The sequence below is a fragment of the Hippopotamus amphibius genome, chromosome 16 (assembly GCF_030028045.1).
Source record: "Hippopotamus amphibius kiboko isolate mHipAmp2 chromosome 16, mHipAmp2.hap2, whole genome shotgun sequence".
Lineage (NCBI taxonomy): Eukaryota > Metazoa > Chordata > Mammalia > Artiodactyla > Hippopotamidae > Hippopotamus > Hippopotamus amphibius.
The window spans coordinates 10,538,842-10,551,112 of NC_080201.1; the positions used below are offsets into that span (position 1 = coordinate 10,538,842).

A 12,271-nucleotide genomic window follows, 5' to 3' on the forward strand; every position below is an offset into this window, starting at 1 on the left:
AGCAGTTAAAACAGTGGTTAAACCAAGCACTTCTATAAATGCGGGGGAAAATGGATTGAGGAGATTAAAAATCATGTATCCTTAAATCAGATATTAGTGTGTTCAAGAAAGGAGGTTTTCAGGTTGGAACCTGATAGCACAACGTAAGTGTTATAGCATGCTATTAGATCCCAGTGACAACATCGTTTCAACCGTTCATCCAGTTTTTAGAACTTTAAATTAGAATCCTAGACATGACATTTCAGAGCTGAAGATGCAGTGTCCCAAGAGTTACGATGTCAAATTTGGGAGTCAGACAGTATCAGAGACTTGAGTTCACAGAGTTGCTACTTACTAGTGACGTGGCCTTGTGTATTGGTGCATTCATCTACAGTAATGGGACAGTTTTTGTTTTTTGTTTTTTAATCTTCCTTCCTTCCTTCCTTCCTCCCTTCCTTCCTTCCTTCCTTCCTTCCTTCCTTCCTTCCTTTCTTTATTGATTTGGGTCTTTGTTGCTGTACATGGTCTTTCTCTAGTTGTGGCAAGCCAGGGCTACTCTTCGTTCTGGGGCTACTCTTCGTTCCAGTGCATGGGCTCCTCATTGCAGTGGCTTCTCTTGTTTCAGAGCACAGGCTTGAGGTGTGTGGGCTTCAGTAGTTGCAGCACATGGGCTCAATAGTTGTGGCTCACGGGCTCTAGAGCACAGCCTCAATAATCGTGGCACAGAGGCTTAGTTGCTCCATAGCATGTGAGCTCTTCCTGGAGCAGGGATCGAACCCGTGTCCCCTGCATTGGCAGGCAGATTCTCCACCACTGCGCCGCGAGGGAAGTCCCCAGTAATGGGATGTTAATAGCACTGTGCCCCCCTCATAGTGTTGTTACCAGCTTTAAATGAGATAATGCTTGTACAATGCTCTGCCTGGCAGAAGCACACTAAGTATTGCTACTATTAATTTTTAAAGCTATCAAGTACATTATTGAGGACAAGAAATAAGCTTCCAAGAAAGCATTAAATAAAAAGCCGGTCTTTAGAACCTATCCATGATGCTTTCGTTTCCATGGAAGAATTAGGACAACTTCCTTAAAAGAAAGAAATAGGCCTTAAATAATGGAACAAAGATGAAGCTGGTTGAAGGCATTTATGGTTTGCACATTAAAAATTAAAAGTGGGAGTGAAAGAAAGCTGTTTATGCAAGATTACTCAATGTGTCCTTTGTTTTAACTTTGTGTGCCCCAAGCAGAACAGGCATCCCCCCTTCTTCAGAGGGCGGTTGGTAGCGTCCAGCCCCATCTGTGGTTTTCCAACTTAAGAAGCTGTAAATTTTATAGCTCCGCACCCTGCGGTCAGGGCTGCTGAGTGTTGTGTCTGAAGTCAGGTGGTTCATGTGTTAAAGGTAGACATTAAACAGTCCTACTGAGGACCTGGAAGCATTTAAGGAGGTTTCTTGCCAGCTGTAAATTAGAGACCCAGTGCCAGTTGGCTGGAAAATCCTCTGGACTAAGTCCAGTTAAGTAGACTGAACTGCTGGCGGTCTTTCCAAACCTGTGCATTTCACAGCTGGGCTATACAGGCCAACGCGCAGCACAGGGCATTATTGTGATGTTGTGCTATGATCGGGGGCGGGGGAGGGCTGTGGCATCCGCCTCTGTGCTCTCCACGAGTGCTGAAAAAAGTTATTGACTGCGCTTGACAGGGTCACTGAAAATATTTATAAATAGATGTGAGTGATGGGAATTAGTATTTTCAAATGACGTCTTGTTTCGGATGTGTTCATTCCTCAGCATCCACAGAGGCGGTTAGAATCTTAGCTGTGTGGTTATCACACCTCATCCCAAGGTCCTGCTTCCGAGCTTCGGGTGGGATACACTATCTGTGGTCAAGGTGATGGTGGTGGTTACACTGAGGTACTTATGTATAGCCAAGTCTGCCAAATTCGTGGCTGTCATCTCCACTGAGAGAAGCGGGCAAAGTCATTAGACCACAGGGCCAATTAGAATTTGGAGCATTTTTAATTGTGTCTTAAAACTGATGCAGTTGAGAAAACCTCAGCCTTAAGGTTGGGCAGAGGTGGCTTCGTGGACGTGGAAGCCTCAGGGTCACAGGGGACCTTGGACTCAGAAGTGCCTTATGCTTGGTTTAATGTTCTGTTGTCACCAATTGAAATCCTTAATCATTTTTTTAAACAAGGGACCTTGCATTTCTATTTTGCTCTGGGCCCCACAAATTATGTAGCAATTCCTGAAGGTGGGATTGATTTTTTTAACAAAGTCCAGTCTTTTTTTTAGAACAGGGTGAAGGAGGGACTCACAGAGGTTCTTTTAGCCACACAGTCTATTTCCAAAGGATTGGCTATTGCAAGCATCAAACAGTAAATGATAAGACGACTGCTGTGTGTTTCATTCTCGGTTACTTTGTTCCTCACACAGAATAAAGGAAAGAGTAGAGAGTACCTAAAGCATCATTGACAAGCAAATAATGTAATTGGCAAATACTCATCTTTTATATATTTGATCTTGATTTCTGTTTGTTTCAATAATTGCTTTAAGAAGCCTTTATGAGCTGATGTTAAAATAAATTCTAAGATCAGCTTTCTGCTGGTTTATACAAATATTGTCTTTTAGCCTACGTGATTACATCTGCAACTCTCCCGTGACCTTACAGATACGCAGACGTTAAAGTGACGCTCTGAGTCATTCGATTTTTTTAAAGTTGTCTTATCCATTAATGCATTCAATGAACGCATTAATATGTCCAACAAACAAATATGAAAAGTATGTCGTATAAGCCATTGGCTACAGAACTATAATAGTAATACAACAATAACCAGCTACTGTGTATGTTGAGTCAGCAATTTAAAGTTGCATCATTTCGTGAAGATGAACAGTAAACTGTGGGAGTTATGTCTCTTCTTGATTTGGCTGGATAAGTAAGCTGTTTATTACCTTGATAAGACAAAATGGATTAGTTCCCTTCTGGCTATTAAATAATCTGTTTGCTGCTGTTCTTACTTTTAGCGCAAACGTTTTACTTTTCAGAGGATCTTCACTTATTTTTATTTCAACTGTGAGGGGGAAGGGAGGTAAGAGACTCAGTATAAAGGTTTGTCCCTTTGGGGGGAATAGAAATTCTCAAAGCAAACAATTTTTTTGTTTGTTATTGTTCAGCTTCTTTGCTGGAATCACCACCAAGATCCTTTATTAATTAAGTAACAGCTGTGAAGGTTCCTTAGGTAGTCACGTGATCCTCTCCCCCCAGGTTCACAGCAGCACTTGATTTCCCTTTGCAGGTTAGATGGCACTTTGTTTTTAACCTCTTAAATAACTGTTCTTTTTAAGTGTGGATGTGCCCATCTCCTCCACTAGAGAGTCTGGCCTCTCCTCATCCCTAGAGAGCCGTGATCACGGAAATCCGAAGAGATGACGGCTTAGACCAGGGGAGCAAACTGTAGCAAGAGACAAAGTGAGACACGGTCAGATTTGAGTAACATTGAAAGTTAAAGATAACACCATTTCCTGGTCAAGTAAGTGTGGGGTGTGAGGAAAAGAGAGGCGATTGGGATGCCTCCAGCTTTTTATTTTGGCCTGAGCAATTAGAAAGATTGGGTTGCCATTTTTGAGACTGAGAAAAACAGCCTTTTGGGGACGGGGTGGAAAATCACGAGTTCAGTGTTGGACTTTGTTACACATTTTAAACATTCAAGTAGAGATCCTCCGTAGACAGTTGACTATGTGAATGTGGAGGTCAGAGGATGGGTTTCATCTGCAACTGTGCTGTCCAGTGTGGTAGCCACTCCTCACATGTGGTTCTTTAAGTTTAGATTTAGATTACATTAAAGTAAGTGTAAAGTTTTATTCTTCAATCACAATGTGATTGTGGCTGCCATATGGAACGGTGCAGGTTTATAGCATAACATTTGTCGTCACTGCAGGAAGTTCTAATGGAAAGCACTGGTGTAGAGTTAGGAATTTGGGAGTGGTCAACACGTAGATTGCGCTTAAACTACAGGACTGGATGAGATCACCTAGAGGAGTGAGTATAGATAAACAGGAGGTCGGGGGTTTGGAGATCCCTTTGACATTGAATCATTAGGAAATAAGGAGGATTCAGCAAAAGCAACCAGGAATGAAGGTCAGTTGGTGAGGCAGGAAAAGAACTGAAAGAATTGGTTTCTAATAGTGAGAAAAGGAGGAAGTGGTCGGCTATATCCAGTGCTGGTGATTTGTTGAGTAAGCCAAAGCTGTTGACTGTTGGAAATGACAAGGTGCCCTTGAAAGAGAGGTTTCAGTGATGCCATGGGGAGAGATGCCTGAGAGAGAAGGACCACGGACAAATGAGGACTATGTGGAGATCCAGAGTCAGGGCAACTCTTAGAGGGAAACAGTGAAATGGGATGTGAGCTGGAAGTGTATGTAGAGATGAGATCATTCTTTTTCTCTTGAGATGAGAGATATAATAGCATGTTCATGTGCTAGTGGGAATGATCCATTAGACAGGGAAATTTCGGTAAGGCTCAAGAGAGAGGGGACGACTCTAGCAGTGATGCCCTTAAGAGGTAAGGGAAGATGGGGTCCAGGCCAATAGTGGACAACGTGGACCGAGCATCCTGGGAGGAGCCAGGACAGGGTGTCCTGGGTAACAGAAGGAGAGGAGGAGTGTGTGGGTCCAGATGCAGAAACAGTTTCATGGGGGAGATTGTGTACGTTCTCTTCTTGATGGTAGCATCAATAATAGTTTATGGATGGCTTTACTGGAGGCCTAGGGAAACTTGACAGCTTGGTTGTCTCTGTTTGTCTAATAGTGATGACACTTTGATCTTCATGGCCCTTCCCCCCCCCCCCCTTAAATGCACCCTGCTGTTCACAGCGATGTTTTAAAATGTTTTACAGTGAAACCACATGCCGTGCATGGCTTAGGTTCTAGAATCTGTCTAAAAGGTAAAAGTAGAATATATTTTAAATGCTTATTGAAAATGTGCTAAACCACTTTCAAATCACCAGAACATAAGTCTTGACACTCAAAAGGCAGGAACTAATGTTATTTTTATTTTCTTTGCATTTCTATTGGGGAACCCCTTTTCCCTATGGCAGTGGAAGTCAGGATCTAGTCTGAATGTGTGTGTGGGTGGGGGGGGGGGGGGGGGGGGAGGGGTCCCAGGAAGTGGAGATCCGTGAGTGGATTTCTTTCTCTGTCGCACTTGTACTTGAATGTGTCTGTCTTACGTGCATGTGTGATGCAACTGCATCGTATTATAATGTCATCCTGATCTTGAGCTCACTGTAAATCTTAGGTATTTCACCTGTGTTTTACTGCCATGCATGCACATGTGGTGTGCTGTATTATTTTCTTCCCTACAAGATCTCTGCATTACTGCGACATAGAGAAAATAGCAACCAGACGTGTTACATTTGAGATATCACTTTAACTGAAGGAGAAATTGAGTTGAAATATCAATGGGCATCAGCATTACCTTCTGAATGTAAAGTTCCTCTCAAAATTCCAGCTTGATTATGAATAAAGCTCTAAAGTGTCTGTGTTTACATAATATCACATGAAGACATTAACAAAAACACTGCAAAAAATCTCAAATAAGGAAAGCATACTATTTATTCAAAATGTATGAAATGTTATCATCGAACACCATGATTCCAAGAACAGTTTGCATGACTTAGCTGTCAAAATAAGAAAAGCAAAGACTAGAAAGATCCTAGGAACTCAAAGACTCCTAAGACCTTGATTTCAAGAAGGTTTTCATTGGTGACTGATGAGAATTCGGCATTTGGCGATCTTAATTGTACTCCCTGTTGTGTTTTGTTTGGTTTTTATTTGGATGGGGTGAGGGAAACAGAGACCCATCTCTTAACAGTTTGATTGTTTTTGGGAGCCACCAGGATTTGTTTTGTTGGATGACAAGTGACGACTACACCATGGAAACTTCAGAGTAAACCATAATACTTCTGGAGACATTTAAGCTAATAGCAAAATGGAAACCATTTTGTAGTATCCTAAGGAGCGGTCTGGTATGAGGAGGTCCTTGAACTGCTGCCACCCACCCAGCTTTAATTGAGGTGGGATCCCACCAGACAGAGATAGAGCCAGGGGTTCCTATTTTTAACTGGAAATCTGCTTTGCTTCTTGAGCATGAATGCCCAGTTCTGGTGGTAACAAGTTTTCCACAAGACTCATGGACTGGGAGAACACCAGCTATTTATATTCATGCTTTGAGCTTAAAAGAAAAAAAAAAGAGGAGTAGTTAGGAAAAGAGGGGACCAGAAAGGGAGGCAAATAATGTATTTGCCCATACCCAAGACAGGTGATATCCAGACATAGAAAACAAACTTACAGTTACCAAAGGAAAAAGCGGTGGGGGAAGGGATAAATCAGGAGCTTGGGATTAACAGATACACGCCACTATATGTAAAATAGAGAAACAGCAAGGCCCTGACTGTATTCAATATCTTATGATAACCTATAATGGAAAAGAATTTGAAAAAGAATATATATATACACACACATATGCACACATGTATACACGCACACACACACAACAGAATCATTTTGCTATACACCTGAAACTAACACAACATTGTAAATCAACTACACTCCAATTAAAAAAATAAAAAGGCGATATCTTGCAGTCTTTAGGCACATTTTGTTGGCAGGCCTCAGTTCTATTTTAGTCTCATTTACCAGTCACTTGTGTGATCTTGCACAAGTTCTTTCTTCTCAGTTGTTTTTTTTTTTTCAGTGAAACAAATAGACAGCTACCTTATAGAGTTGTTAGAGGACACTTTTGAGATAATGCACTGAAAAAGCCCAGCAGAGTGTCTGACACCTGGGAGGCGCCGGTAAATGATTACTCTTATTTTAGTAGTCAGACCTGATGTGATCAGATTTATCCCAAGTCCTTGCCCTTTTGAGGTCAAATCCATTCTAGTATGTATATTACCAACCCCCACTTCTGATCACATTTCTTTCTGTCTTATCTGCTCACCCTGGTACACAGTTAACAGACACATACTCTTGGGGCAAATTCGCTTTGGAAATCCTATTAGAAATCTGCCTGGATTCTAAAGTTGATGATAGGTGATTCTAAGTGGGGTATTTATTCTAAAGTTTTCTGAGTGCTTCCCTTGTGCCCAGCATCTACTGGCATCCAGGAGGGGGATTATAAATTGTGGGTCAGGATAGATCATAAAAATCCGTGTACATAGATTGTTTCACCTGTTATCTGTGGAGCACCAGTATGTGTTAGTAGCATGCTAGGCTTTCAAGTTTAATGTGAAGGTTGAGACCTCATAGTATAACCTTTCCTTCAACGCAATGTAAAAATCTATTTTCTTGCCTTATTCATTGGGTATACCTAGAATTGAGGGATGTGGGCTTAGAGCAAATGTCTCGTTTCCCTACTGTCTTTCTAAATCACAGTTTTGATGATCTAGAGGCACACATTTTAAAGTGTCCTGGGCAAACTTTAAATCAACATAAAACATACTTGGGAACAATGATGTGAACCAGCTTTGAGGTCAAAATGTCATACAAATAGCTTTAAAATGTTTAGTGAGATTTCTGGAATTCCAGGGTCTGACCTGTATCTTGATCTCTGATTTGTGCAGATTCTGATGCAAGGCAAAAATCCGGGGGTAGCATGGAAGTATGCACTGCCCAAGGTCGTGAATGGAACTCAGCCAGCCTCAAAAAGACACAGCCACGCCTGGAGCACAGTGCAATCAGATTGCTCCGTCTCCTGCGGCGGAGGTAGCTGATTTCCTAGTTCTGTCTTCCCTGTCTCTTCTTAAAACAGGTTCTTTCACTCCAGGCCTTTTTCAGTTCTATGGTTTAAATAAGCAACCAAAGAGCTATCTCTATGAGAACCATCACTGTAAAAAAAAAAAAAAAAAAAGCTGATATTATTTGTACTTTTCAGAGATTTTCCTATGTAGAAAGGAACCAACTCACACAAAACTCAAGTCATCCACAACCAGGACTCAAAAGTTATGTATCTGAAACTCACAGGGGGAAAATATGCAAACATAAATTTACTATAAATATATGGATTTGTTGATTGATTTTTCAGCTTACAGTTTAGTTTCTTTCTGCCCTAACTTTTCTGTTGTTGTCAAACTCCTAGTGGGACTTAGACAAGGGTTAGGGGCAAGATGCTGAAAACACACACAAGGCAGACTTAAGACAGCGATCAGACACGTGGAGGTGGTGGCATTCCATCCCCTGTGGGGTGAGGTCAGCAAAGTCTTTCTCTGCAGGGAAATGGATTAAATCTGAGAAATAACCCTTGTAAGGAAGGAAGAACAAGAGCCATCCTCTCAGTGAGTAGAAGGGAGGCATTTTATTCAGATCAAAAATATCACATATTTGTTTGTAGGTCAATCTTTGTCCCACTTGCCCCTTTGGGAAGAAGAGCGGAAGTCCGTAAATAAGTCCATGAAACCAAAGCATAAAGGTTGGTCCCTCATTTCCTCATATTGGAGCACCTGGTGACCACGGGTCTCCCTACTGTGCCCATCCTGCTGAGGAAAACGGGGCATCTTGGGACCAGAGGCAGAAGAGAAATATAGAAAAATGTCTCTAAGGCCTGTTCTCTAGCTGCTCATGGTGGTTAACAAAATGTGAGGAAATACTTCTTTTTTAGAAAAATACATTAAATGATTAAAAGGGAATATATTTTTATTAATGCACATTTTAAAAGCAATATGCTATAAAGAAGAAAATAATCTCCCATGATCATTTAATCAGCAATAGCCAGTGCTAATACTTTTGTCTGCATCATTCTGTTTTTCTTAAGCAAACATAGAAACACGTGTTTCATATGCTCAGACACATGCCACACGCATCATTTTATATCCTGGGTTGTTTTTTTTTTAACAGAACAGAAACTGTACTATAGACATATCTTTATGCTTGCTCTTTTTCACACAGTCGTCAAACATGAGCACATATCAAATGCTCTTTGAGACCCTTTGCAGTAACTTCCAGGTATTCCAGAGAGAGCACAGTCCTTGAGAAAGAGAAATATTCGATCCATTTTCCATTCACAGGGAATAAATGCAACCAAGGGGAGGATGCTGGACAAGTGCATTGTGGGATTCTCCCTTGCCTTGAGTTACCAGCCCCTTTGTGTGACTCACAGACCGTAGTGTGTCAGAGGCATAAGAGAAGACGAGTCCAAATGAATACGTTCTCCAGAAGCAAACTCTTAACTTTAGGGAGTTCCAGTGTTTTGATCAGTTCCTCCCTAAAGTAAACCCACTCCAACCTAATCATTCTAGCGGGAGTGACTTTTCACTGTTGCTCAGATTCCATTTTAAGGAAAAGTCCATGTGAATAAAAACAATGAAAAGAGGAGGCAGCGTTCCTATGTGGGGAGCTGACAAATACAGTTACTCACACAAAAAAAGTGTATCTTGATGAGAGGTCCTGATACGAATATTGCAAGCAGGCAATGAGGTGAACAGACCAAAAAACCAGAGTCCTAGTGGACAGGTATGAATACGTATTCAGTGAGTTCAAATTTTTGTTTATAGGTGCACCATGCTCTTAGGGAAGTATAGAAGATGCTTCATGAAAATGCAGAATCTTAGAGTTTCCACATATAATTCACCCGTGATTTTTCTTTGCAGAACATTTTCCATTAGATATGTGCAATGTGAGTTAAAGCTTGTGGGATATTTCCATCAATGGCTGTCCTGTTTTCAAAAGGTTGCCTTTATCACTATTTGGTTCTAGAATCCAGGGCAGTCTTGAAAACTAAGAAGCTGCATGTTAAAAAGTATTAAAATATGAAAAATATTATCTCTGGGGAGGTGCAGTTAGGGTAGGATTCATATGAGCTGTAGATTTTATCAAAAGGAAGTGTTTTGACACAATATTTAGATTCTGTATCTTTAGTAAAATATCAGAAGCCCTGGTAAATCGGAAGCTCAACTTGGAAACTAAATGGGGTTGGTTATCTGTAATTTTCACTTTGTAACTTTTGATGTCTTATTAGGTTACATAAGTGTCAAGGCTATTTGCTTACGAGATCAAAACACTCAAGTCAATTCCTCATTCTGCAGTGCAAGAGCCAAGCCAGCAACTGAACCCAAAGTGTGCAGTGCCTTCTCCTGCCCTGCCTAGTAAGTCATTTGGAACTATCTTTCTGGTTGCATTTGTACTTGTGTGCCTTTATTGTTGATATGAGGTGATTGAAGCCACTGTCAGTGCCTCTGATCAAAAGTGACTCAAATATTTGTAGTGAGATGGATGGACCTAGAGTCTGTCATACTGAGTGAAGTAAAAGAAAAATAAATACCGTATGCTAATGCATATATATGGAATCTAAAAAAAAATGGTACTGACGAACCTAGTAGCAGGGCAAAAATAAAGACGCAGACATAGAGGACAGGCTTGAGGACATGGGTGGGGGAAGGGGAAGCTGGGATGAAGTGAGAGAGTAGCACTGACATAGATACACTACCGACTGTAAAATAGAGGGTAGTGGGAAGCTGCTGTGTAGCACAGGGAGATCAACTCCATGCTTGGTGGTGACCTAGAGGGGTGGGGTAGGGAGGGTGGGAGGGAGGGGATATGGGGATATATGTATAAATACACCTGATTCACTTTGTTGTACAGTGGAAGCTGGCACAACTTTATAAAGCAATTAAACTCCAATAAAGGTCTGAAGGAAAGAAAAATGACTCAAAGGTAGATAGAATACTCCCCATCCCTCTACCCCCAAAAAAAAGGCAATAGAAGAAAGGAGACGATAGTTACAGAGAAAATATATAACTTGAAAAACACAAATTTGCTTCAGGCATTCAGACTCTGGCTATGCCAACATAACCTTGGGGTAAAAAAAAAAAAAAGCAAAAAGGTATCTTTTTTCAACCTTTGCTTAGCGACTCCTCTTCTCTGAACTAAATCAAACAGATATTTAAATAACACAGAATCCTATATTAGTTAAATTTCTATGTGGTTGTGTGTTTAACTTTTATACAGTCATCCAAGAATTTAAAAATAATATTACTCTGCAGCCCATGAAACCCCAAATGCAAATTACACAGTAGCAAGACACAAAGTAAAAAGAAAGGAGTCGAGACCAAGTGGTAACCCCATTTGTGATGAGGAGACACTGTGGGGATCTCAGTGGGTTTGCTTTGGGATTGATTTTAGCCACGCTATTGTTTGAACGCTAGTTTTCAGTAATGTTCCCAGCCAAATGGAGTCTCTTCTTGTTTGATTTATCTTCTGCCAAATGTATTTATATAGAGTTGACAGAGTTTCTCCTACAGCGCTGTTGTGTTCACTGATGTTTCCGATCATCTTAATAAGTAGTGTTTGCTTTGTGGTGATGAGATTCTATTGCACAATCTTTTTATATACACACATTTTTTTTTCCTTGTAAATAGTGTATTTGTCATGATTGTTTGTGGTTTCAGCTCCCCACCGATCCCCTATGCCCAGTTGTCAACTCAGTTTTTCTCGCAGAGTTTGGAACCAGCTGTATCCTGCATACAAAAAGGAGAAGGAAATTTGGGGGGGCTGCCATGGATTTTTCTCTTTTGCTAAGAAATGTCTGGCTCTAAAAATATCTCATGGCTCTAACATGTGATAACCAGACAGTGTTATTGATCCTTGTGGAATAATCTCTCCTTTAGGGGGGAGTGTGTGTGTGTGTGTTTATGTACATGTAGGAATTGTCAGTACACTTGAATGGCAAAGCTAATTTTTCTTCTTTTAAGCCTCGTTTCCATCTTTATTTATCTCCACCAAGGAAAGAAAGGAACTCCATTCGTATGTATATCCATGAAAAGGGACAGGGGGTTGGTCATGCTTAACTCCTAGAACTTTCCTGATGACTCACGTAGAAATGATATTCTGTGCAGTAGCAAGTGTGTTGGCTATTTAAAAGCAGAACAGCCCCTGAAATGGGCAGGATCTTTTGCTTCTTTTCCCTTTATGGCCACCTTATTATTATTATTATTATTATTATTATTAGCCACCCCCAGCAGCACGCAGGATCTTAGTTCCTTGACCAGGGATAAAATCTGTGAAGTCCTAACCGCTGGACTGCCAGGGAATTCCCTGCCACTCTATCATTTACCTCAGTATTTCCTGTTGAATAATGGGACCTTTTAGGGACTATCCTTCTGCAGGGATATACCAGAAATAAGGGCTTAGACTATTAGAGTTCTAAGGACCAAGGAGTTCATACGATCTAACTCCATTATTTTCCCATGTAACGGCCATGTTATATACCCTAGAGTACGCCAGGTCCTCGGCTGAGATCTGAAAGAT

The 12,271-nt window shown here is 41.0% G+C and overlaps 1 protein-coding gene across 1 annotated transcript in view; it reads left to right on the forward strand.

The window, feature by feature from the left end:
• Positions 1-12,271, forward strand: part of ADAMTS18 (ADAM metallopeptidase with thrombospondin type 1 motif 18) — a 150,790-nt gene that overhangs the window by 115,890 nt on the left and 22,629 nt on the right. The window contains exons 17-18 of the mRNA XM_057712145.1: positions 7,594-7,735; positions 9,984-10,110. Of these exons, the coding sequence (XP_057568128.1) occupies positions 7,594-7,735; positions 9,984-10,110 (269 nt within the window). The remainder of the gene's footprint in view (positions 1-7,593; positions 7,736-9,983; positions 10,111-12,271) is intronic.